We start from the raw sequence: 24,572 nt of genomic DNA on the forward strand, positions 1-24,572 counted from the left end.
TTTCTGCTATGCCCTGCCGGGCTCTTCCACTGGCCAGTGAACATAGGGTCTGCTACCCACTTGAATGCAGAAGGGAAAGGGTGAAATAAAGGAAGAAAAGGAAAAAAATGAACAGGAACAGATTAACATCTCAGTATCCTGCCACATTTGAAAGATGTGAGAGTTGAATTCATGGGAAAGGTTCTGCTGGGAAAAAGGAGTTGTTCTTGAAAATGGGGTCTGTGCTGTTGCAGAGACTGTTGAACCTAGGTCCACGGAATGCTCTGATGTCATCATTGAGGTTAGAGAATTCTGCTGTAGGCCTGGCAACCTTTTGAAACTTAACAGCCCTGGTGAGCACTAGGCAGTACTGCTTGTTCACTAAGTGGTCCAAGTTCTTCAGCCATTTAGGAGACTTGACTATTTTTATTTGTATTGAATCATTTCAACGGATTTCCCAAAAGCCAAGAAGGGCCAACCTGTAGGGAAGAGGAGGAGTTGGACGTGAGGCATCTTCTAAGGGAATCTTCCAGTTGGTACGATGAGACGGCGACAAAAGAGGAAACATCTGGAAAGTGAAGAGTCCCAGGAAACTGCGGAGAAGGGAGGAGGTATGTGGGGGGCAACTTGTCTGGGGCACATGGGTTTCTGCCAAACTGAGCCTTCTCTAGGAAGGGGGGGGACTGAGAACGCGTCACCTGTGAAGCAGGGTGCGAGAGACCTTGTCTCACTGATGCTGCTGTATCCACACGGAGGGTCCCTGTGGTGTGAGACGGCACAGAACGGCCAGGTGCCCCTGGGAGATGGGAGGTCAGCTCCGCTGGTCTGAGGACCCTCTCCTGGGGCTGCCGGGCCTGGAGCTTTGTCGGACTCACAGCAGGCTGCATCGTGCTTGCACAGACCTAGAGGTGCAGCTTTTCTCAGTCCCCGAGTTCTCTCTTATTCTCTTTGATCTTCCCCTGGGGTCATGAGGTGGGGGGTGTGAAGGATGCAAGGATGCTGAGAGAGACCCATGAGCTGCTTGGCCCCTTTTACCAAAGTGGAAAGAGAAGCCCCATGAGTTGAAGGCCTTGTTGAAAAGTATCTTGAGAAGTGGAATGCAGTTCGAAAGGAGATTGTTTGTCTAGGGATGGTGTCATTGAAGGCAAGGAGGTTTCATTCCTTCGACAGGAAGAATTTCCCAAAGGAGATCAAGGGAAGGGAAGGGCTTTCCAGAGACTGAGACCGCATGGGCGGGGGTGAGAGATGTCCTCAGGGTCCTGCGGGGAGCTTTGAGAGCCACGGGCCACGTGGTGCCTGCGTGCCTTAAATGTAGGCGAGTAGCTTGCCCTGGGAGAGGGGTGGTCACGTGAGGAAGTGGGGCAGAGTGGAGCCTACCCCAGAGTTCCAGCTGGAGGCCTCTGCCCCAGATTAGAGCCCAGTAGCTCCTACCAGGCCCAGGGCCCTGGAGACTAGGATGGGCCCTGGGAGTGGAGGTCTAGACAGCAGGCAGATTTTCAGGCAGTGGCTGGGACAGGCTGGGGAAGGCAATGACTGCCCCTGCCCTGACCATTCAGAATATTTTTCTCTATGTTGCCGTGTGTGTGTGTGTGTGTGTGTGTGTGTGTGTGTGTGTGTGTGTGTGTGCGGTAGTGGAGAGAAGAGCGGGATGAATGGGGGTAGAGTGCTCATCAGATATAAAGTCTGCATGGTAAAGTTCTTGTCACCCTGCATGGACCTGGGTGACACTCGGTGTATGTAAGAGTGTATACAGAATTCTTGTTAGGGGTGTTTTATGAGACAGTAACTCATACACCATGTACACTCTGATACAGCAAATATATCACACACCCCACATATAACTTCCTTATTAAACCACACACAGCACATGTAGGTATATACACGCATCACTCCTGTACTACGTTCTCATACAACCCACCTGTGTCACAATCCTCTCCTCCAACACCAAACGCTGGAGATGAGATATGTATATAGACACACACACTATATATATATGACACACACTATATATATATGTATCTCCTCAACTCTCGAAAACACAGCTAACTTCAGCTATCTCTAAATACCTCTGTAAGAACCAGTCACATGTCATACACACCACACTTATAACACAGTCTTTAGTGATGCCAGACCCGCTTTGTACAAACCACAGTAAAGCACAGTCTCACTAACCCATGTCAGGGTTGCCAGATAAAATATGGGCTGTCCAGTTAAATTTGAATTCCAGATAAACAACAAGTAATTTTTCAGTATGAGTATGTCCCAAATGTTGTATGGGCCATACTTACACGAAAAATAAGTAAGACCAAATACTGCATGGGAATACTTACACTACAAAATTATTCTGGGTTTATCTGAAATTGAACTTTAACCGGGTGCCCTGTATTTTTGTTTGCTAAGTCTGGCAACCCTTATATACTTACCGCCAGCTGATGTGTTATATATTTATTGTATTGTTGTTTAGTGTTTGTCTTCCTCTACTAGAATGTGCAGCATTACCAGAGACTAGAACAATGGAAGAGTGCCAGATACATAGGAGTAGCTGCTTACTGAACCTTGGTGACTGAATGAATGAAAACACACCATAAATACAAGCCACACCGTGTGATGAGGAAAAGTTACATGTCCCAGAATTCCTGACTTGTGAACAGAAATCATGCACACAGAGGCCACAGATACAGATACACACATCTGCACTGTGCTCCCCACGCCAACCCCACACTTACCACAGACTTAACTGATACACATCAGTCACTCTTCACACATACTCACAGTCACCACCTAGGCCCACATCACCCACAAGACACTGACAGAATAAGTATTGATTTTAATTAAATACTGGAGTATCCACTGGGAACCACACTCTCAACTGTGTGTATTCACTGCACCTGACACATGTCAGACCGTCAGTAAATATTTGTGGACAGAGGATTGAGGAACCCACCCTGAGCCTTTCATTCCTCCCTCAGGAATCTCGAAGTCACAAGAGGATCCCGCTTGGCTTGGATCCCCTGTGGTGGCCCAAGGCTGCAGCCCAGGGGCAGGGGAGGTCTCCTCTGCCTCTGAATACTTCTCCTGTGCTTCTTCTCCACGCAAGCTCATCCGCGGTGGTAAGGGCGCGGGGCTCCTCAGGTGACGGGCTGCTTGGCTGGGAGGCAGGAGGCACACAGATCCCAGGGAGGCTGAGAGGAAACCCAGGGTCATCAGAGGCGCTGAGGGCTCTGTGGAGGAGCCTGAGCAGGATGGCTGAGCTGTACGAGGGCGTGGATCTCAGCTGAGTCTGGGGGCGTGTGAATCCTGGTACCACCATGGTGGGGAAGTTAAGGAGCAGGGGCCAGAAAGGTCTGGGCTTGAGGTGGAGGGCAGAGGGACCAGATTAAGCATCTTCAGAGGAAAATGTAGGGTTTGCCTTTGCCTTTGCTTCCAGAGAAGGACAGAGTTCTTCATCATAGACCTCCAGCCTGAGAGCAGGACCATCCAGCTGAGGTCCACCCAGCTCACACATACATCCGCTCTCCAGGCACAGCCATTCTCAGTGCACACGTAAACCCCAAGCACGTGATCCACAGTGCTCCTCTCCTACACCCCCATTCCACAAGTAATGCACCACCGATATTCCCAAACTCACACTCCTCGTAGTACACGCATCCACCCGCATCCCTCACATACCACAGCCCTCACCACCATACTCCACACCCCTGTATACAGACACCGCTCCAGTATCCCCCCACACGCAGATGAAAAGCCCACAGATGACACCAGATACACCACTCCATCCTACAGCCAACAGACACCAAGCTCATGACACAGCTACGTCATGCAAATGTCACTCTCTCATCTACCACACCTGCTCCCTCAGCTTCCAGCATGGCCCACGCATGTTATTATGTTTTTAATTTCCTTTCCCAGGAATCTGGAGATTACATCGAGACACTCCCCAGCCTAGAGCACCCCTAGCCCGGGTTCAGGAACAAGAGGAGACCGCTCCCCCACCACAGTGTGTCGCCTTCTCATCCCCTTCATTCAGTAAGACCTCTCTGTATACAAACAAAGAGGAAAGAGGCATGAAAATATACTACATGCGGGTGAAGACGATCAAGGGTGTAGCTGTCTCCTGGGAGACAGAGAAACCCTCGGGCTTGCTAGAAAAGCGGCTGAGGATAGAAGAAGTGACCCTTCCTGAGGATGTGCGGGTAGGTTCTCCCCGCTCTGCTGTGTTCACCAGAAACCGCCTGTTTGACAGTGAGCCCACTGGGGAGGAGAAAGAGTGTGAGGAAAGGGCAGAGCCATACAGCCCATCAGGGTCAGCTGCAGTCCAGGAGAGACCCAGGGCCAAGACACCGGACTGGCTGGTGACCATGGAGGCCGGCTTCAGGTGCATGGCCTGCTGCCGCGTGTTCCCCACCTTGGAGATCCTCCGGCAGCACGTGCGGTACGGCGTCCAGGAGGGCTTCAGCTGCCATGTCTTTCATCTCACCATGGCCCAGCTGATGGGCAATGTGGAATCCGAGAGCACCACCGAGGAGGAGGTGGAGGAGGAGGAGGAGAGGAGGAGGAGAAGCAAGGAGCAAAGGAGAATGAGGAGGAGCAGCCCACGGGGGAAGACCTCAGCCCGAGGAGACCGTGGAGCCAATGTCCAGGCTGCGTGTTTCATTCTCCGAAGGACAGGAAGTGAGCAGGGGCTGGGGCTGTGGAGGGAGCTGTACCTTCTCCGAGCCAGTCCCGTCTCTCCACCCCAGACTCATGCTTCCATAAGGGAGAGTTGGGGGCTTTAGCACCTCAGGGGGAACTGAAGGGGAGATAACCGGCTCCCGTGCTTCTGGCCCAGTCATGTAATAATAAAGTCATGACTGTAAGTGGGAATTTACCCTGAGCTTTTCAGCTTCCACAGGAAATTCTCTTTAGCTAAGAAGTGTTTTTCTCTCTTTTGATTTCCACACAGCAACTGAGATTCATGGGACAAGATCCTAGAAGACGGTGTGGCCTTCTGTTGGAAGAGGTAAGGCTTGAGGCTGGCACAGTCTTCTGAGCCTATGTCACGAGGGCCCAGAGGAGTGTAAGGGAAGGGGCCGCAGAGATGTGCTGGTTTATCTAATGGCTCTGCAGTTGCATCAACTTGGGACACACCCAGCACTTCCAAAGGAATTGACCTCTGTTGACTTAAACAAGAATGTGGAGCGTTTTGACTAGGAGTTTTCTCAGGGTCTGCATGATGGACCTAGGCTCTAAGAGGACGTACTGCCAGCAGCTCCTTCTCGGCAGAGAGAGCCAGGGGTGGTCTGAAGAGAGGACAGGGGGCCTCGCAGGACCAGAAGTTTGAGGTCTGAGAGCCTGTGGCCTGAGCTGAGATCTCACCCTGACCAGTGTACCTAGCCTTCTGGGACAAAGGGAAATGTGAAAGGGAGTCAGGTGGAAATGAGGTCCCCCGAGATATGGAAATGTTCCAGAACCTTCGTTGTGCGGAAGCTGATCTGGAGCCAAGCTCACTGTGGTGTGTGTGGCTCTGAGCTTTAAGGCAACGCTGGAGGGTAACCCCGACCAGCAGAGCTTATGGTGCTTCTTGTCTCTTCCTGTTCTGCCTCATTTGTTTTATCCCTTCCAGGGAGAAGAAAGGACCCTCGGGATAGTAGTAGCAGACAGAGTGCCAGTGGTCTGAAGGAGGATGAAGGGCCCAGCACTCAGTCTAACATCATATGACAGTATAAATATCATAGGCAATAAAGGGCATTTTCCAAACCTTTCCTGGATGTTTCATTTAATTACATTTATCTATCTATGCATCTGTGTATCAGTCATCTACATCTGTATCTTTCAGGGTTCGTGAACAAGCTTTCACATAAGCACTAGAGATGTCCACCAGCACTTTCCAGAAGGAGGCCTGGAAATTGCTGGGGACTTCTCACAAATAGGGAATGGCCACAACCCTTGCCACACAGACTATGTGCGTGGCCCTCCTGACTTACTCCCACTCACTCTGTGAATTGCCCGAGGTCTGAGATGGGGGTGCTGGCTGGAGGCAATGATCACGTGCAGGCTGGATCTCCTCCAGATTCTGATTCTCTTCCTGGGCATGTCGTCCTCAAGCACAGTTTCCATGTCCCTGGCCACACTGATTTCTCCCCTTCAGTCCTTCCCTCCCTCCTTCTCCTGCCTCCTAGTGCAGAGAATACTTTTTACATTTGAGATGAGATTTATATTTTGTTCACAGAATTCTCACCTGTTCTACTGTGGCCTCCGTTTTTAACATTCCAAAGCTGAGAAGTTTCTTTTTTTCTCCCTCATTTCTGCTGAGTCTTTACCTTCCTAATGCAGTGAACTCAGAGTGCCTAGCTGACTGGATGGGGGAAAAAATCCAGGGAGCAAAGAGAAATAATAAAAAATATATCAGTTAATTTTTCATAGTGTTATCCAACTATATATTTTTAAAAATTAGGAATAATATTAGGAATATTCTCTTTATAAAAAACGGAATTATTGGGCTTCCCTGGTGGCGCAGTGGTTAAGAATCTGCCTGCAAATGCAGGGGACATGGGTTCGAGCCCTGGTCTGGGAAGATCCCACATGCCGCAGAGCAACTAAGCCCGTGCACCACAGCTACTGAGCCTGCGCTCTAGAGCCCCCATGCCACAACTACTGAGCCCCTGTGCCACAACTACTGAAGCCTGCATGCCTAGAGCTTGTGCTCTGCAACAGGAGAAGCCACTGCAATGGGAAGCCCGTGCACCACAGTGAAGAGTAGCTCCCGCTCACTGCAACTAGAGAATGCACGCTAGCAGCAACAAAGACCCCAAGCAGCCAAAAATTAATAAATTAATTAAAAAAACAATTATTTTAAAGGGTACAATGTATAAAAGTACAATAAAAGTCCCCCTTCATAACCCCCCAACCCCACTGTCAAGACTACTTCCTTTTGTAGAGATTATTGATCACTAGCTGTCTGATTTCAAGACTTTTGGTCCATGAATTTACATATGTAGGTGCTTTATATGTGATTTATAGCTTTATAGAGATTTTTTATTTATAAATTATATCATACCATATCTATTCTAAAATTAACATTTTGATTGGAGATATTTTGATGTCTTTAATATAGAGATTTAGTATAAATCTTTGCTGTAGGTCTATCCCATTTTTTAGGCAAATGTTATTTACTTCTAGTGACAGATCATAATATAATTATTCCCCTATTGATGGACATTTCGAGAAAGATACTCTTTTTCTCCTGCAATTGCCTTGTGACTTTACCTGTTAACCAGGTTGTGTTTCTTCTAAGTATTTTTGATTTATAAATTGTATCATACCATATCTATTCTAAAATTAACATTTTGATTGGAGATCTTTTAATGTCTTTTAGATAGAGAGTTAATATTAATATTTTAAATAGTCTCCCGTTTCCCTGTGGATTATTGACATTTTAAACTCTGCACTTCAATTTTCCCTCAATACCTGTAATATTGTCATGGCTATTTCTCTACTTAAAGATGAGTAAGTCTATGGTTGATTTCTTCATTTTTTCCCCATCTCTTTCCAAGGTACTGAATTTGATTGTGTCTTATGAATTAGTGAAAAATGCTAGTCCTTGAGTCAGGACATCGGGCCCTTTACCAAGTAACTCAACCTATCTGGGCTTCAGCTTCTGTATGTGTGATCAAGAGGCTTGGACTAGCTGACTTTTCAAATGCTGTGTTTCTTTGATTCACTCTAACTTACTGATCTTCTACTTAAGAAGAGGGTCTGTTCTCATAAAGTAAGAGCAGTTTTTTTAATCCTTGGGTTGGGCAGAGTTTAATTGGTCATACTCAGTTTGTTAGTTATATTTACTTTTACATATGCTTAACTCTAAATAATTTATATAGCTCTTGTGACTTTTTTTTTTTTTTTTTTTTTTTTTAATTGCTGACACAGCAAGAGGCTTTATTGGGAAGGAGCGCCCGGGCGGAGGGCAGCAGGGTTAGGGAACCCAGGCGGACTGCTCTGCCACGTGCCTCGCAGTCTCGGGCTTCCCGGTAATGCGGTTAGTTTCCGGGTTGCCTCCGGCCCATCACCTTGCTTGGCCTGTAGTCGGCCTCAGGGTCCTTCCGGGTGGCGCGCGCTTCTCTCAGCCAAGATGGATTCCAGTGCGAAGGGCTCTGCGACGTTGGTCGTCTCCGCTGTCTTCTGGCCCCTCCCGCGTCCTGCTGGTTAGTTTTCCTCGGCAGCACCGTGTTCCGTGTCGGGACCTCCTGTTGTGAGACGCCTCAGGCAAGTGGTCATCGTCGTGCGGGGCCGAGGCGGGCGGTTTCGTTCCCTCACAGAATTACACGCAGCTTTTCGAGGACGGGGCTGCAAAGGGGAGGAGAAATGGGGCAACACCTGGGAGGGAAGTGGGCTAGGAGAGGGTCGTTGTCTTTTAAAGAGAAGAAATAAGACCATGTTTGTGTGGCGGTGGAAGGTTGCAGTGGAGAGGGGAGAGTTGCTGGTGTGTTAAGCACTGAGAGAGGAGATGGGGACCCGGGCCGGAGGTCCCTCTCCGGTACCAGAGGGAGAGGGGACTGAGGCAGAGCGCAGAGGAGGGGGCGGGAGAGGGGCTGTGGGCTTCCCTCCAGTGGCTTCTGCCTCCTCTGTGCAGTAAAAGCTGGTCACCAGTAAGAGGCAGGGAAGGGGCAGGAGCTGGCGGTTTGAGGGGTGGTAGGACCGGAAGAGGCAGAAAACCCTGGAACAAGGGCAGGACTGAGGTGGGGTCATGACTGCCGCTTGGGCAGGAGAGAAACTCCACACAGGAGTGCGTACACCTGCTGCCTTTCCTCCAGCCACGGGCAGGACGCTCAAAGGGAGGAATATGCTGGTGTCTTGGCTGCTTTCTGCCTCAGGGGAATAGGCTCTCACAAGGGAAAATATCAAGAGCAGAGAGTAAAGCTAGAGCCAGACATTATTCCTCTTAGGCTGTCTGTAGTCAGATAGAAGTAGCCTGCCGTCTACCAGTCAGTCCATCAGTCAGTCAGTCAACAAACACTCATCTTACAGACACCTACTAAGCTCCACGCACTGAGCGGTTGCTGGGGATAGTAAAATACTGTCTTTCTTACTAGACTAACTGTTATTTAATGTGGCTGGAGCTCCGTCAGTGAGGACACTCTGGAGAGGGAGCGAGTCTTTCCGCCCAAGGGGAGAGGGCAGAGGAGGATCCCCACCAAAAGCTGCCCACGCTGCTTTCCTGGTTGGACCCTCTCTGTTCCTTGAACACACCTCACGCTGTTCCCTCTGCCCAGGGCCCTCTGCCCTGGCTCTTTGCATGGCTGATGCCTTCGTTATCTCTCACGTCTTATCTCAAAACCCTCTAGGCCTCTACCTAGAGCACCTTTGGACTCTGCCTGGAAGGCTCCTCCCCCACTCACCTGTGGCTCCCTCCCATGTGTCTGTTCTTTTTTCCACCTCAGCCTTACTGAGGTCTAGTTGACAAATAAAATCGTAAGATACTTAAAGCATACGTGCTGATTTGATATACGTATACATTGTATACGTATATATTGTAATACGTATACATTAACTCCCCCAGTGAGTTAATTACCATATCCATCACCTCACATATTTACCTTTTCGGTGTGTGGGAGAACATTTAAGCTCTACTCTCAGCAAATTTCAATTACACTATACAGTGCTATTAACTAGAGTCACCACGTTTTACGTTAGATCCTCAGGCCTTATTCATCTCATAGCTGAAAATTTATACCCTTTTACTTTTACCAACCTCTCCCTATTTCCCCCACCACCAGCCACTGGCAACCACTTTTCCACTCTCGGTTTCTATGAGTTCGCCTTTCTTTTTTTTTTTTTTTTCTTTCCCCACACACGCACACTGTATTTTATTTTTACAAGAGATAAATAGACAGACACCAAGCATTGTAAATGGATGACCACAACAAAAGCAACAATGATTGCAATTACCAAACACGAAACACACTCATACTATGTCATAATATTGACATTCAGTCCAGTAATCCTCCACTGTAACAGCTCCTTTACTTTGCAGTGAAAATTGATTTCTATATTCTTTGCCTCTGAGTCCTTGTGGGATTTTTTTTATTAATTCAAACAGAAAGTCACAAAAATTATAATCATCCTCATCAGTTCACTCAGTCCGATGTAATTAATTTTCTTTTTCATCTTGATCTTTTGTTAGCACTTTCATGAGTTCATCAGTTTTTCATTAGAGTTCTGAAAATGCTTATTCATTCAGTTCAGCAGTACAGTTACCAGAAACCTGTACTTGTCAGAGTGTTTTCTATGAATTCCTTGGAGATGAAACCCTTTTATAGGAACATATTTGCAAAAGCATCAGAGTACACCCAGAAGTGTCTGTAACTGACAAAAGACTTAAAAAGGACCATGGTTAAAGATTTGATGAAAGTTCATAATAGTGCAATTGACAAGGAAATTTAGTTTTTTCTGAGATATACGTTTTAAAGTAATAACTAGAATTATGACTTATGACATTATACCAGAACATACAAGATTTTTAGAAATTTCACGTAATGTCTGAAACATTTATATTAACGTATTTCCATATAGTTAACCCAATGAAAGTTTAGTATTAGTTGTTTTGTTTGTTTGTTTATACTGCAGGTTCTTATTAGTCATCAATTTTATACAAATCAGTGTATACATGTCAATCCCAATCGCCCAATTCAGCACACCACCATCCCCACCCCACCGCAGTTTTCCCCCCTTGGTGTCCATATGTCTGTTCTCTACATCTGTGTCTCAACTTCTGCCCTGCAAACCGGCTCATCTGTACCATATTTCTAGGTTCCACATACATGCGTTAATATACGATATGTGCTTTTCTCTTTCTGAATTACTTCACTCTGTATGACAGTCTCTAGATCCCTCCACGTCTCAACAAATGACTCAACTTCGTTCCTTTTTATGGCTGAGTAATATTCCATTGTATATATATACCACATCTTCTTCATCCATTCGCCCGTCGATGGGCATTTGGGTTGCTTCCATGATCTGGCTATTGTAAATAGTGCTGCAATGACCATTGGGGTGCATGCGTCTTTTTGAATTACGGTTTTCTCTGGGTATATGCCCAGTAGTGGGATTGCTGTGTCATATGGTAATTCTATTTTTAGTTTTTTAAGGAACCTCCATATTGTTCTCCATAGTGGCTGTATCAATTTACATTCCCACCAACAGTGCAAGAGGGTTCCCTTTTCTCCACACCCTCTGCAACATTTGTTGTTTGTAGATTTTCTGATGATACCCATTCTAACTGGTGTGAGGTGATACCTCATTGTAGTTTTGATTTGCATTTCTCTAATAATTAGTGATGTTGAGCATCTTTTCATGTGTTTCTTGGCCATCTGTATGTGTTCTTTGGAGAAATGTCTATTTAGGTCTTCTGCCCATTTTTGGATTGGGGTGTTTGTTTCTTTAGTATTGAGCTGAATGAGCTGTGTATATATTTTGGAGATTAATCCTTTGTCCATTGATTCGTTTGCAAATATTTTCTCCCTTTCTGAGTGTTGTCTTTTCGTCTTGTTTATGGTTTCCTTTGCTGTGCAAAAGCGTTTAAGTTTCATTAGGTCCCATTTGTTTATTTTTGTTTGTATTTCCATTACTCTAGGAGGTGGATCAAAAAAGATCTTGCTGTGATTTATGTCAAAGAGTGTTCTTCCTATGTTTTCCTCTAAGAGTTTTATAGTGTCCGGTCTTACATTTAGGTCTCGAATCCATTCTGAGTTCATTTTTGTGTATGGTGTTAGGGAGTGTTGTAATTTCATTCTTTTACCTGTAGCTGTCCAGTTTTCCCAGCACCACTTATTGAAGAGACTGTCTTTTCTCCATTGTATATCTTTGCGTCGTTTGTCATAGATTAGTTGACCATAGGTGTGTGGGTTTATCTCTGGGCTTTCTATCTTGTTCCATTGATCTGTGTTCCTGTTTTTGTGCCAGTACCATATTGTCTTGATTACTGTAGCTTTGTAGTATAGTCTGAAGTCAGGGAGTCTGATTCCTCCAGCTCTGTTTTTTTCCCTCAAGACTGCTTTGGCTATTCGGGGTCTTTTGTGTCTCCATACAAATTTTAAGATGATTTGTTCTAGTTCCGTAAAAAATGCCATTGGTAATTTGATAGGGATTGCATTGAATCTGTAGATTGCTTTGGGCAGTATAGTCATTTTCACAATATTGATTCTTCCAATCCAAGAACATGGTATATCTCTCCACCTGTTGGTATCATCTTTAATTTCTTGCATCAGTGTCTTATAGTTTTCTGCATACAGGTCTTTTGTCTCCCTAGGTAGGTTTATTCCTAGGTATTTTATTCTTTTGGTTGCAATGGTAAATGGGAGTGTTTCCATAATTTCTCTTTCAGATTTTTCATCATTAGTGTATAGGAATGCAAGAGATTTCTGTGCATTAATTTTGTATCCTGCAACTTTACCAAATTCATTGATTAGCTCTAGTAGTTTTCTGGTGGCATCTTTAGGATTCCCTATGTATAATATCATGTCATCTGCAAACAGTGACAGTTTTACTTCTTCTTTTCCAATTTGTATTCCTTTTATTTCTTTTTCTTCTCTGATTGACGTGGCTAGGACTTCCAAAACTATGTTGAATAATAGTGGTGAGAGTGGACATCCTCGTCTCGTTCCTGATCTTAGAGGAAACGCTTCCAGGTTTTCACCATGGAGAATGATGTTTGCTGTGGGTTTGTCATATATGGCCTTTATTATGTTGAGGTAGGTTCCCTCTATGCCCACTTTCTGGAGAGTTTTTATCATAAATGGGTGTTGAATTTTGTCAAAAGCTTTTTCTGCATCTATTGAGATGATCATATGGTTTTTATTCTTTAATTTGTTAATATGGTGTATCACATTGATTGATTTGCGTATATTGAAGAATCCCTGCATCCCTGGGAGAAATCCCACTTGATCGTGGAGTATGATCCTTTTAATGTGTTGTTGGATTCTGTTTGCTAGTATTTTGTTGAGGATTTTTGCATCTATATTCATCAGTGATATTGGTCTGTCATTTTCTTTTTTTGTAGTATCTTTGTCTGGTTTTGGTATCAGGGTGATGGTGGCCTCATAGAATGAGTTTGGGAGTGTTCCTTCCTCTGCAAATTTTTGGAAGAGTTTGAGAAGGATGGGTGTTAGCTCTTCTCTAAATGTCTGATAGAATTCACCTGTGAAGCCATCTGGTCCTGGACTTTTGTTTGTTGGAAGATTTTTAATCACAGTTTCAGTTTCATTACTTGTGATTGGTCTGTTCGTATTTTCTGTTTCTTCCTGGTTCAGTCTTGGAAGGTTATACCTTTCTAGGAATTTTTCCATTTCTTCCAGGTTGTCCATTTTATTGGCATAGAGTTGCTTGTAGTAGTCTCTTAGGATGCTTTGTATTTCTGTGGTGTCTGTTGTAACTTCTCCTTTTTGATTTCTAATTTTATTGATTTGAGTCCTCTCCCTCTTTTTCTTGATGAGTCTGGCTAATGGCTTATCAATTTTGTTTATCTTCTCAAAGAACCAGCTTTTAGTTTCATTGGTCTTTGGTATTGTTCTCTTTGTTTCTATTCATTTATTTCCGCTCTGATCTTTATGATTTCTTTCCTTCTGCTAACTTTGGGTTTTGTTTGTTCTTCTTTCTCTAGTTCCTTTAGGTGTAAGGTTAGATTGTTTACTTGAGATTTTTCTTGTTTCTTGATGTAGGCTTGTATAGCTGTAAACTTCCCTCTTAAAAGTGCTTTTGCTGCATCCCATAGGTTTTGGATCATCGTGTTTTCATTGTCATTCGTCTCTAGGTATTTTTTGATTTCCTCTTTGATTTCTTCAGTGATCTCTTGGTTATTTAGTAACGTATTGTTTAGCCTCCATGTGTTTGTGTTTTTTACGGTTTTTTCCCTGTAATTCATTTCTAATCTCATAGCGTTGTGGTCAGAAAAGATGCTTGATATGATTTCAATTTTCTTAAATTTACTGAGGCTTGATTTGTGACCCAAGATGTGATCTATCCTGGAGAATGTTCTGTGCGCACTTGAGAAGAAAGTGTCATTTGCTGTTTTTGGATGGAGTGTCCCATAAATATCAATGAAATCTATCTGGTCTATTGTGTCATTTAAAGCTTCTGTTTTCTTATTTATTTTCATTTTGGATGATCTGTCCACTTGTGTAAGTGAGGTGTTAACGTCCTCCACTATTATTGTGTTACTGTCGATTTCCTCTTTTATAGCTGTTAGCAGTTGCCTTATGTATTGAGGTGCTCCTATGTTGGATGCATATATATTTATAATTGTTATATCTTCTTCTTGGATTGATCCCTTGATCATTATGTAGTGTCCTTCCTTGTCCTTTGTAACCTTCTTTATTTTAATGTCTTTTTTATCTGATATGAGTATAGCTACTCCAGCTTTCTTTTGATTTCCATTTGCATGGAATATCTTTTTCCATCCCCTCACTTTCAGTCTGTATGTGTCCCTAGGTCTGAAGTGGGTCTCTTGTAGAGAGCAAATAGATGGGTCTTGTTTTTGTATCCATTCAGCCAGCCTGTGTCTTTTGGTTAGAGCATTTAATCCATTCACGTTTAAGGTAATTATCGATATGTATGTTCCTATGACCATTTTCTTAATTGTTTTGGGTTTGTTTTTGTAGGTCCTTTTCTTCTCTTGTGTTTCCCACTTAGAGAAGTTCCTTTAGCATTTGTTGTAGAGCTGGTTTGGTGGTGCTGAATTCTCTTAGCTGTTGCTTGTCTGTAAAGCTTTTGATTTCTCCATCAAATCTGAATGAGATCCTTGTCGGGTAGAGTAATCTTGGTTATAGGTTCTTCCCTTTCATCACTTTAAGTATATCATGCCACTCCCTTCTGGCTTGTAGAGTTTCTGCTGAGAAATCAGCTGTTAACCTTATGGGAGTTCCCTTGTATGTTATTTGTCGTTTTTCCCTTGCTGCTTTCAATAATTTTTCTTTGTCTTTCACTTTTGCCAATTTGATTACTGTGTGTCTCGGCGTGTTTCTCCTTGGGTTTTTCCTGTATGGGACTCGCTGCGCTTCCTGGACTTGGGTGGCTATTTCCTTTCCCATGTTAGGGAAGTTTTCGACTATAATCTCTTCAAATATTTTCTCGGGTCCTTTCTCTCTCTCTTCTCCTTCTGGGACCCCTATAATGCGAATGTTGTTGCGTTTAATGTTGTCCCAGAGGTCTCTTAGGCTGTCTTCATTTCTTTTCATTCTTTTTTCTTTATTCTGTTCCGCAGCAGTGAATTCCACCATTCTGTCTTCCAGGTCACTTATCCGTTCTTCTGCCTCAGTTATTCTGCTATTGATTCCTTCTAGTGTAGTTTTCATTTCAGTTATTGTATTGTTCATCTCTGTTTGTTTGTTCTTTAATTCTTCTAGGTCTTTGTTAAACATTTCTTGCATCTTCTCGATCTTTGTCTCCATTCTTATTCCGAGGTCCTGGATCATCTTCACTATCATTATTCTGAATTCCTTTTGTGGAAGGTTGCCTGTCTCCACTTCATTTAGTTGTTTTTCTGGGGTTTTATCTTGTTCCTTCATCTGGTATATAGCCCTCTGCCTTTTCATCTTGTCTGTCTTTCTGTGAATGTGGTTTTTGTTCCACAGGCTGCAGAATTGTAGTTTTTCTTGCTTCTGCTGTCTGCCCTCTGGTGGTTGAGGCTATCTATCTAAGAAGCTTGATGGGAGGCTCTGGTGGTGGGTAGAGCTGACTGTTGCTGTGGTGGTCAGAGCTCCGTAATAGTTTAATCCACTTGACTGCTGATGGGTGGGGCTGGGTTCCCTCCCTGTTGGTTGTTTTGCCTGAGGCAAGCCAACACTGGAGCCTACCTGGGCTCTTTGGTGGGGCTAATAACAGACTCTGGGAGGGCTCAATGCAAGGAGTATTTCCCAGAACTTCCGCAGCCAGTGTCCTTATCCCCACGGTGAAACAGAGCCACCCCCCGCCTCTGCAGGAGACCCTCCAACACCAGCAGGTAGGTCTGGTTCAGTCTCCCCTGGGGTCACTGCTCCTTCCCCTGGGTCCCGATGCACACACTATTTTGTGTGTGCCCTCCAAGAGTGGGGTCTCTGTTTCCCCCAGTCCTGTTGAAGTCCAGCAATCAATTCTCACTAGGCTTCAAAGTCTGATTCTCTATGAATTCCTCCTCCTGTTGCCGGACCCCCAGGTTGGGAAGCCTGACGTGGGGCTCAGAACCTTCATTCCATTGGGTGGATTTCTGTGGTGTAAGTATTCACCAGTCCGTGAGTCGCCTACCCAGCAGTTATGGGATTTGATTTTACTCTGATTGCTCCCCTCCTACCGTCTCATTGTGGCTTCTCCCTTGTCTTTGGATGTGGGGTAACTTTTTTGGTGAGTTCCAGCGTCCTCCTGTCGATGATTGTCCAGCAGCTAGTTGTGATTCTGGTTTTCTCGCCAGAGGGAGTGAGAGCATGTCCTTCTACTCTGCCATCTTGTCCTAATCTCCTCTTGTGACTATATTTAATATCTTATTTTTTTCTTATTTTCTTTTACAGTTTCTAATTTGTTTTCGCCAGTGTAGAGGAGCCTGACTGAGTTTTAAAATGTATTGATCTTGTATCTGTCTGCCTTGTTGAACTGTCTTAATAGTTCCTAATAGTTTATCTGTGGGTGTGTTTTGGGTTTCCTAGATAAATGAGCTTATTAAATATAAATAATGTGTTCTTTGGATACAGTTTATTTTCTAGCATCTATGTATATACAAGCAATATGTTGAATTGATTTAAATATTTAAATACTTACATAACTGTTATCATAATCTAACATTCTTTATCTTATTTTCTTTCAATCAATATTATGTTTTCAAGATTTATCCATGCCAATCCATATAGATCTAGGTCTTTTATCTTTGACTGTTTTATATTATTTCATCACATGCGTATAGCATCATTTATCTTCCATTCAAGCATTATTGGACAAATGGATTGTTTCCCTCCCTTCTCTAGAACAAACAGTGTTTCTTAGAATATCCTGGAAGATGTCTGACAGTCGAGAAAGTCCTGGCGGCCCGAAGGATTCCTACTTGCTTTAAGCCACCTTCCAACAGGCCATCTCCAGCCAGCAATTTGAAGCACAGGTGAAATGAAAACTCCCCCAAATGTGGAGACCGTAGGAGCTTCCTAGAAGATGGGAGGTTAATGATAGGCATCCTGCTGGGAGACTCCTAGGGGAGTCTGAGCTGGCCTGAACCTCCTCCTCCTCCTCCATCTCTCAAGAGAAATGTGGAGGAAAGACTTCCAAAACTGTGAGTAGGCAGAGGGAGAGATGTTGGGGGCCGAAGCTGTAACTGAGGTCTTCGAGTGGGGTGTGAGGACGCAGAACCTCTAGAGAGCCAGGCTGTGCCTTCTGAGAACTTCTCCCCTAAGGATGCTCATAATTAAGGTGATAGCAGGCATATACAGCCGACTTGGTCCACACTGTCACAGAAAGCCTTATCAGAATCTCTTCTTGTTCATACACTCTTGTGTCTGTTACTTGGTTATTGCCTTTGGTACTCCACTGATGTGAACCACAGTCGCTAGGGGATGGAGGACACTAGTGACCCATCTTGCTCTGTGGCATTAGTCCACAGCTTGAGGGTAAGGGAGGAGGCCAAATGAAGCTCAAGAAGGAAAGATGGAGTTTGAAGAGAAGACCTGAGTTAAGGGTGTTTTCTCAAGTCTTGATGAATGCAGAGTAGCTCCAGTACCTGAAGTCCTGCGTGTTCTCAAGGCTGACCACGGGGCTGGGTGCACTCAATGAAGGAACCGTATACACTTAGTATTTCATTGCTTGCTCACACTTGCCCTCCTCTGATACACACTCTGCAAGACTGATCTTCCCCTGAAACAACTTTCCACCTGCTACTGTCATCTCATGAACATTTGCTTCCCCTTCCTAGTGTCCCCCTAGAATGCCATTGCAGCAAATTCATAATTTGATAATCATGCTTCATACCGTATTCTCAGCAACTTCTGATAAATTTAATTCACTTTATTCCATAGTCTTCACACATCAGTAATCTTCCTTAACTTCCTAGCTGCAGGTTAACCCATTCGGAATCATTTCTTTTTCTTTCTCTTCTTTGGCCAATCCTTTCTATCTTTTAAGGTCCTTTTCTTGTCTCTCTACCATCCTGCCTTCCTGAACTTTTTTTTCCGTTTAAGTAACCTTTCAATCTCCTTCCCCAATTTCCTCATAAACATTTAGAGTTTATTCCTCACAAGTTAGACAGCAGTTTATGAATGGGCAGGCATAATGGACTCAGAATGAGTTGGTACCCCCGAGGTACGTGTCTTGCTGGGGAGCCACAGGGGAAGGGCTGGCTGTTGGACACATGTTTGCATGGAGTCAGGCTGCGTGGCCTCAGGGTGTTTGCTCTGCACTTGTGTGTGTTTCTTCCTAGTTGGTTTCCTTGTCCAGCCACCTCCGACCTCCCTCCATCCAGCCCAAGGAATCCTTCTCATCACAGGGGTAAGATGTTTGTCTCATTTCCCATCCAATCCTTTCCCCAAAGTTTGGTTGTGAGTTGTTCCCATTCCAAAGACCTTTCCTCTTTTAAGAGAAAAGAGAAAATCTTTTCTCTTTTCTCTCCTTTTCTCTCACTTCACTTCTGCTCTATTATCTCCTCCGTCCAGAATGGCCCACTGACTGAAATGGGTGTAGATCCGAAGACGGCAAGAAATGCCAGCAATTCTGAAAGAATAATACGGATGTATCAGGAAATCTTGAAAACCTTTATCCTGCCACATTAAAAAAAATTACACTTCCAGTGCATTAAAAGTCTCAGTGTAGAAACACAAATGATAAAGAAATTGAATTACAGTCAAGTTTTTCTTTACTCCTTTCCTGATTTATTCTAATCCTCAAAGTTAACATGATTAACTATTTGTTATGTAAACTTTCAGACACTTTCTACACATACGCACTTTTCTTTTTTTCACATAGAGTGTGAACTAGGTCACCTTCAACATGCTGTGATTCTGTGATTCACTCTCTCCCACCGAGTCATCCACTGATAAAGTAATCTTTTTCATGGAGAAATATTTCCAATAGCTAATAGCCAATGTCTGTGGCGTGCTTATTCTGTGTCGGTGTCTTCTGACTACTGTACAGATAATTTGTACAACATACCCATGGACTAGTTACAATTATTACCCCCAAGTGACAGATACGTGCAGATAAGTACAAATAAATACAGAGGCCAAGTGACTTGCCCAAGACACTGGAACAAATCAAAATCCATGCCTCTGTAATCATTTTGCTCTATTGCCTGTGTCTGGGAGGCTTGATGATATTGCAACTAAGACCTTAAATATCATGTTACATTTTTATATCTCTGCCAGAAACGTGGGGTTGTGATATGGGGTAACTAACCTGACTACTTTTGAAAACCCTTATGCACCTGGATGAAAGTAAGCCAGGGACTGCAAGCTATAGATTTAAGATTTCCTACCAACTTTTAAAAATAGCTTCTTGAATGCAATTTATGTAATGTCAAGTCTAGGATGTAGTCCAAATAGCAACAGAAAAATGGAGATATGTAGAAAAATACTTAAAGTGGACAAGTATTGGGAGTGTAGTATTTTGGGGGCCAACGTGTAGACCACAGGAAAGCTTGCTGTTTCCATCCCAAAAGGAAGAGCTCTATGTTGTAACTGCGAAGGTCCCTGGGGCAGCAAGTCTACACACTGCTTAGTAAAGAAGCATCCTCAGTTTGATAGAATCCTATGGAAGCCTTACATTTGGTTAGCAGTTCTACATTCTTGATGTAATAATATTTTCAGGGTGTGGGAGGGTATGAAGGTATGAAAACACCCTTGGAGAGATTTGCTTATTAAGTTTGGCTTTTTCAATCTCCCTAATACTTCTTTACTAAACACCAGGCGGTTTCCTTCACTTTTCAGAATCATGTTGTTTTTCCCTTGTCTTATGAACTTTCAAATACTTTTTGATGAGCTATTAAGTTTGGAAAAATATAAACATCTCTTTAAAATAAAGAAGATAATAACAATGACAAGTAGAAAAAGCTCTAAAATTGAGAATATAGTCCATTGTAGCCAATTAAAGGGAGTGGCAAGTTCGTGCTCACTGTTCAGGACATATAAGTAGAAGTCGAGGGTGCTCTGAGGCATCTCTTGGATCTCTATAAGCCTCCATCGTTTCTGATGAGTAGGGTTGACAGATAAAATATAGGCTGTTTAGTTAAATATGAATGTCAGAAAAACAATGAGTACATTTTTAAGATAAGTATGCCCCAAATAGTACATAGGATATACTTATACTAAAAATAATGAACTATTATTCATCTGAAGTTCAAGTTTAACTGGGTGTCCTGTATTTTTATTTACTAAATCTGACAGCCCTACCGATGATCCACAATGGAGGCAGTTCAGGAACGGTACATGCTGGCTCTCGGACAGTCAGAAATTGCTTCAGCAGATCCAGGTACAGTATGAAATTCTTTTTGGATGTAGCTCAGAAGCCATGGCCAGCCCTTGACTGCAAGTACTTCCTCGGGTTTCCCTGAGGTGGGGTAAACCTTCCTCTTAATGGCCTTTTGGTAAGTCTGGAAGACCATATCCAAGGGGGACCCCAAAGTCAGTTTCATCCTCACAACCATGTTTCCAATTCCTGGAATTGGCTGCATGTGACTCACAAGAGATGAGGAGGTTTGTGAAAATTGGGAGTGTCATAGCTTTAACCCTTTGTAGGTAAAGTTTTGCTGTTCTGAGAGTTTTAACAGGAGCAATGTGAAAGACTTCAGGTCCCCAGGAAGACAGAAATAATCCTGTTATACTTCTGTGTATGTGACAAGTCTCTAATAGTTCACAGAGCAAATATCTGGTCTCAGAAAGACTGATCCAAGCTTGGATGTTTCTGGTGACAAGGCAAGGTCCTGAGTTTCAAGTTCACCTTTCATGGTTGAGGAGACAGTAGGGTTGTCAGAAGGGAAATCATGGAGGAGACCTTGGCTTCATCCATTGTGCAGGCTTTTATATTTGGTTCTATCTAGATTGTGTTTCAAAGGTGGAGCTTGTTTACGACAATGAACGTTCTCTGATGTGCTTTTTGGACTTTCATTCACAGAGCGAGAGCAGTGCCGAGGCTTTAGAAATGCCGTGGATATTTTGAGCTGTCAGTGGCATTTCCCAGTTACTGTTCCCTTGGTGCTTTTCCTTGAAATGTGCAAAGGGATTATCATCTGTTTCGTGGCCTGTCCTAGCATTGGGAAGGGAAGCTGCTGCTTCTGGCTCAGAGGATTTTGGACGTGGTGAGAGAAGACGGGCGAAATTTAGGTAACTGGTGTTCCTATAGCCAAGGAGAACAAATTATTGGAAGTGGAGGTGTCTGGGATGGGAACGATGCTGCTGTAATTTCACAAATGCTCCAGGACCAGGGAAGACCACCAGAAATACTGGGCTTTGGTTTTGGTTGCAGGTAAGAGAGGGAGGGATGGACTACAGATTGACCTCATACAGCTGGTCAATGCGTTTTTCATTCGTTCATTCATTCATTCATCCAACTCGTATTTTCTGAGTTTCTGTCATGTGTCAGTTACTCTGTTAGGTTTTGAGATGCGATAGTGAAGAAAACAAATTCTCAGTCTTTAAGGAGTGTATAATTCAGTCAGAGAGACTGATAAAGAAATAGGTAATTACAACATAGGAAATAAGTCATTTGATAGAGGAAGTGGGTCTTTGTGGGTGTAAACAGGAGGGTAAATTTAACTAAGCCCAGTGGTGGAGGTAGAGAATCGGAGACCCAGAGGGACTTCTTGAAGGAAGTGATAGTGGAGATCAGCAGGGTGAGTAGAAACTTTCCAGGATCTTCCCAGGCAAAGATGGAAGGAAGAAAGAAAGTTTCAGGCAGAGGGACCACTCTGTACAATATCCTTAAGATAGAGAGAATATTGTATGTTCTTCAGCATGGCTGGGGCATGAACTCTGAGAAAGGGGGTTGCTAGGAGATATGGCTGGAAAGAGAGGCAGGGCTCTGTCATTTAGACTTTGTTCTGTAGGCAATGAGGATTCATTGAAGGTGAAGGCAGAGGAGTGACTCCATCAGATTGTGTTCTAGAAAAGTCACTTAGGTGACTGTGTATAGGGTGGGTTTAACTGAGCATCAGCGTGGACAGTAAACTCAAATTTTTCTATGTGGGACCAGTGTCACACATGGGACTATGTAGGTCACCAGATTCAGCGGGGCAATGAGTGTGTTTTGCTTTTTTCCTCCTTTTTTATATGAGGCTAGGCAGATGATGCCATGCCTTCGTTCCATTAAGAGCAATGTGAAATCAGTGAAATCTCCTAAGATTCTGCAAGGCAGATTTTTCTTTGTATTATTTTAAATTACCTCAAGACCTGAAAGGGCCATTGCTGTAGAAAAGGGGTCTGGCACATGTAACACCTGGATGGAAATAACAGCTTATGGGAAAAATTGGAATTTGAGGAATTCTGGGGCAGGATGCTGGAAGTAGATGACCGCTATAGGCCTTTCCAACTCACAGTCTTATAGCTCCTGGTCCTCTTTACCTTCTCCTCTTCCTGACCCCAACCTCATGAGGATGAAAGTGTACTCTAGAGACCTTTGATCAAATTCTGCCCACAACACTCTGTGGTTTGAAAGTTACAATATTCCCTGAGAAGTGATAAGCTGTTTATCTTCCTTAGTAGTCATTTAGTACCATTATAATTTCCAAACAGCTACTGTTTATAGAGCCCTCTTGCTTTCCATTTCTGAGTGTGTTTTATCATTACTCCTTTTGATCTTGGAAATGTAATCTTTAACAAACCACCAATTAACCATGAAATGTCACTACGGCAAAACGTATCGGTATTCTCCATGGGATTTGTTGTACTTGGATTTGATCTTCATTGTTAATTCTTGGACTGTCTTCCTAATTTGTGGCTTATTTGGATTCACATTTCTTCTTTTTGTTGATTACTTCAAAGCTTTTGTGTAGAAATTAAGCTGGTAAAGTAACATAGAATTCTTTTCCCCTATGATAGTCCCTTTCTTTTGATACCAATAATTAAAAATGTGCTGTGATAGCATTAGAGGACTTAAAGTTTGAAGGTTTTAAGAATGACTTGGAGACTCAGGAGTAAAAAGGGACTAATACAAGTGAGTATGAATTAGTATTTTGCTCAAAATGCTATTTAAAATAGATTCGTATTTAGGTTTATTGAAGAAAATGGTTATATTTGAGGTATTTGAAGTTCTAACAGTCAGATATTCTTTGAAAATCTATTTTAAAGTTCTAACTGGTGATCTTAGAATAAAATTGCCACTTGATGGAATGTGGAGTGTGAAGAGGTGAAAGAAAAGTCAGAGTGGAATGATGCTACAAAAAAAGAAACTTCCCATCCATGACCAGGCAGAGCAAATGGAAATCAGACGGGAAAGGAAATAGAAGCAGAGATGGTTTTGTAATTCATGGAGCCTGCAGCTCTTTGAAAGTGCTAACCACCAAGGGGCAGGTGCAGAGCACTAAATGAGAGCTTCTTGTAAAAGTCCATGTGGCAAAAATGGCAGGGGCACCAGGTGGGAAGTCTCTCCATTTTTGGTACACAGGCTGGAATTTCAAAGATGTGAAGACACAGGTCTTTCTCTGAAAGGGGGGGACTGTGATGTTTTCTAGATAGAATTTCCAGAGCTAATGACATGCTTAAGCTGAAGAAAATATATCTGTCCATATAGGGACTTTGAAAACAGTGGGAGGCAGAAGGAGATAATATTTTGGCAACTGAGAGACCTGGGCTGGTGTCTGTTACTTCAGTAAATTACTTAATCCCTCTGAGTCCAACTTCCTCATCTATAAACTGGTGATGTAATAATAGGATTGGTGTGGGCGTTAAATGAGATGATGGACGTTGGGCCATTGGTACAGTACCTGTCACATAAGCAGTGTTTAATAAATGGAAACCAGCGCTCATTATTCAAATGATAAGAATAGTGCATCTCAGGCTCTTGTTGAGAGAGGTTTCTTATTATCTATTCTAATTGCTAAGATCACTTGTGACGCCCTCTGAATTTGCATTTGCCACTTGCCTGCTATTGGCAATTTGTTCAATGTCCCTCCTATATTTCTTAGACCCTACCATTTTGTGCATGTGGCAAACTTTAAACTGCCATTATTTGGCATTTGCCAGCCCCGGAACTACTGAAGCTATTGAAGTCTGCCCTGCCTGTGTAGATGGCAGGGAGGAAGTGAGAGGAATTAATAGCTTCCCAGCAGCAGTCCTCAACCAAGGACTGATGGGAGTGGGTATCTAAATGCCCCAGCTCCCTGGCCCTTCAAGTTGGAAGCTTGTGTTTCCCAGAGTTTCTCTGTGGATTACCTCCACTTTTCCACACTCTTACCTGGCTAATAACACAGTATTTAATGCTTGCCTTCTCTTCCCTATCTCACTTTCCTATTGGGGTTTCTTCCATTTCTCATATTAACTATTTGAACTGGAATGTTTATGATTGGGTTTGATTCTGGGAGAACCCATAGGAAATCATTTTCTTGAGAAAAAAAAGTTTTCACGTTGCCTTCTATGAAAAGATATTAAATAATAGAAAAACTTAAGTTTTCTTTATGGTTGATTCAT

General features: G+C 43.4%; 2 protein-coding genes and 1 long non-coding RNA gene across 6 annotated transcripts in view; 2 read left to right on the plus strand and 1 right to left on the minus strand.

The window, feature by feature from the left end:
* Positions 1-24,572, plus strand: part of HSD17B4 (hydroxysteroid 17-beta dehydrogenase 4) — a 244,086-nt gene that overhangs the window by 198,872 nt on the left and 20,642 nt on the right. The window lies entirely within an intron of this gene.
* Positions 1-24,572, minus strand: part of LOC309622617 — a 620,423-nt gene that overhangs the window by 90,168 nt on the left and 505,683 nt on the right. The gene's annotated exons all lie outside the window — the stretch shown is intronic.
* On the plus strand, positions 451-5,720 carry LOC309621803 (protein FAM170A-like). The gene is given in 6 exon segments (XM_082378399.1): positions 451-590; positions 2,949-3,089; positions 3,889-4,515; positions 4,518-4,650; positions 4,922-4,978; positions 5,582-5,720. Coding segments are annotated over 5 exon segments (978 nt in total). The 5' UTR covers positions 451-520; the 3' UTR covers positions 4,929-4,978; positions 5,582-5,720.

The sequence above is a fragment of the Balaenoptera borealis genome (genome assembly GCF_965194805.1).
Source record: "Balaenoptera borealis genome assembly, chromosome: 2".
Lineage (NCBI taxonomy): Eukaryota > Metazoa > Chordata > Mammalia > Artiodactyla > Balaenopteridae > Balaenoptera > Balaenoptera borealis.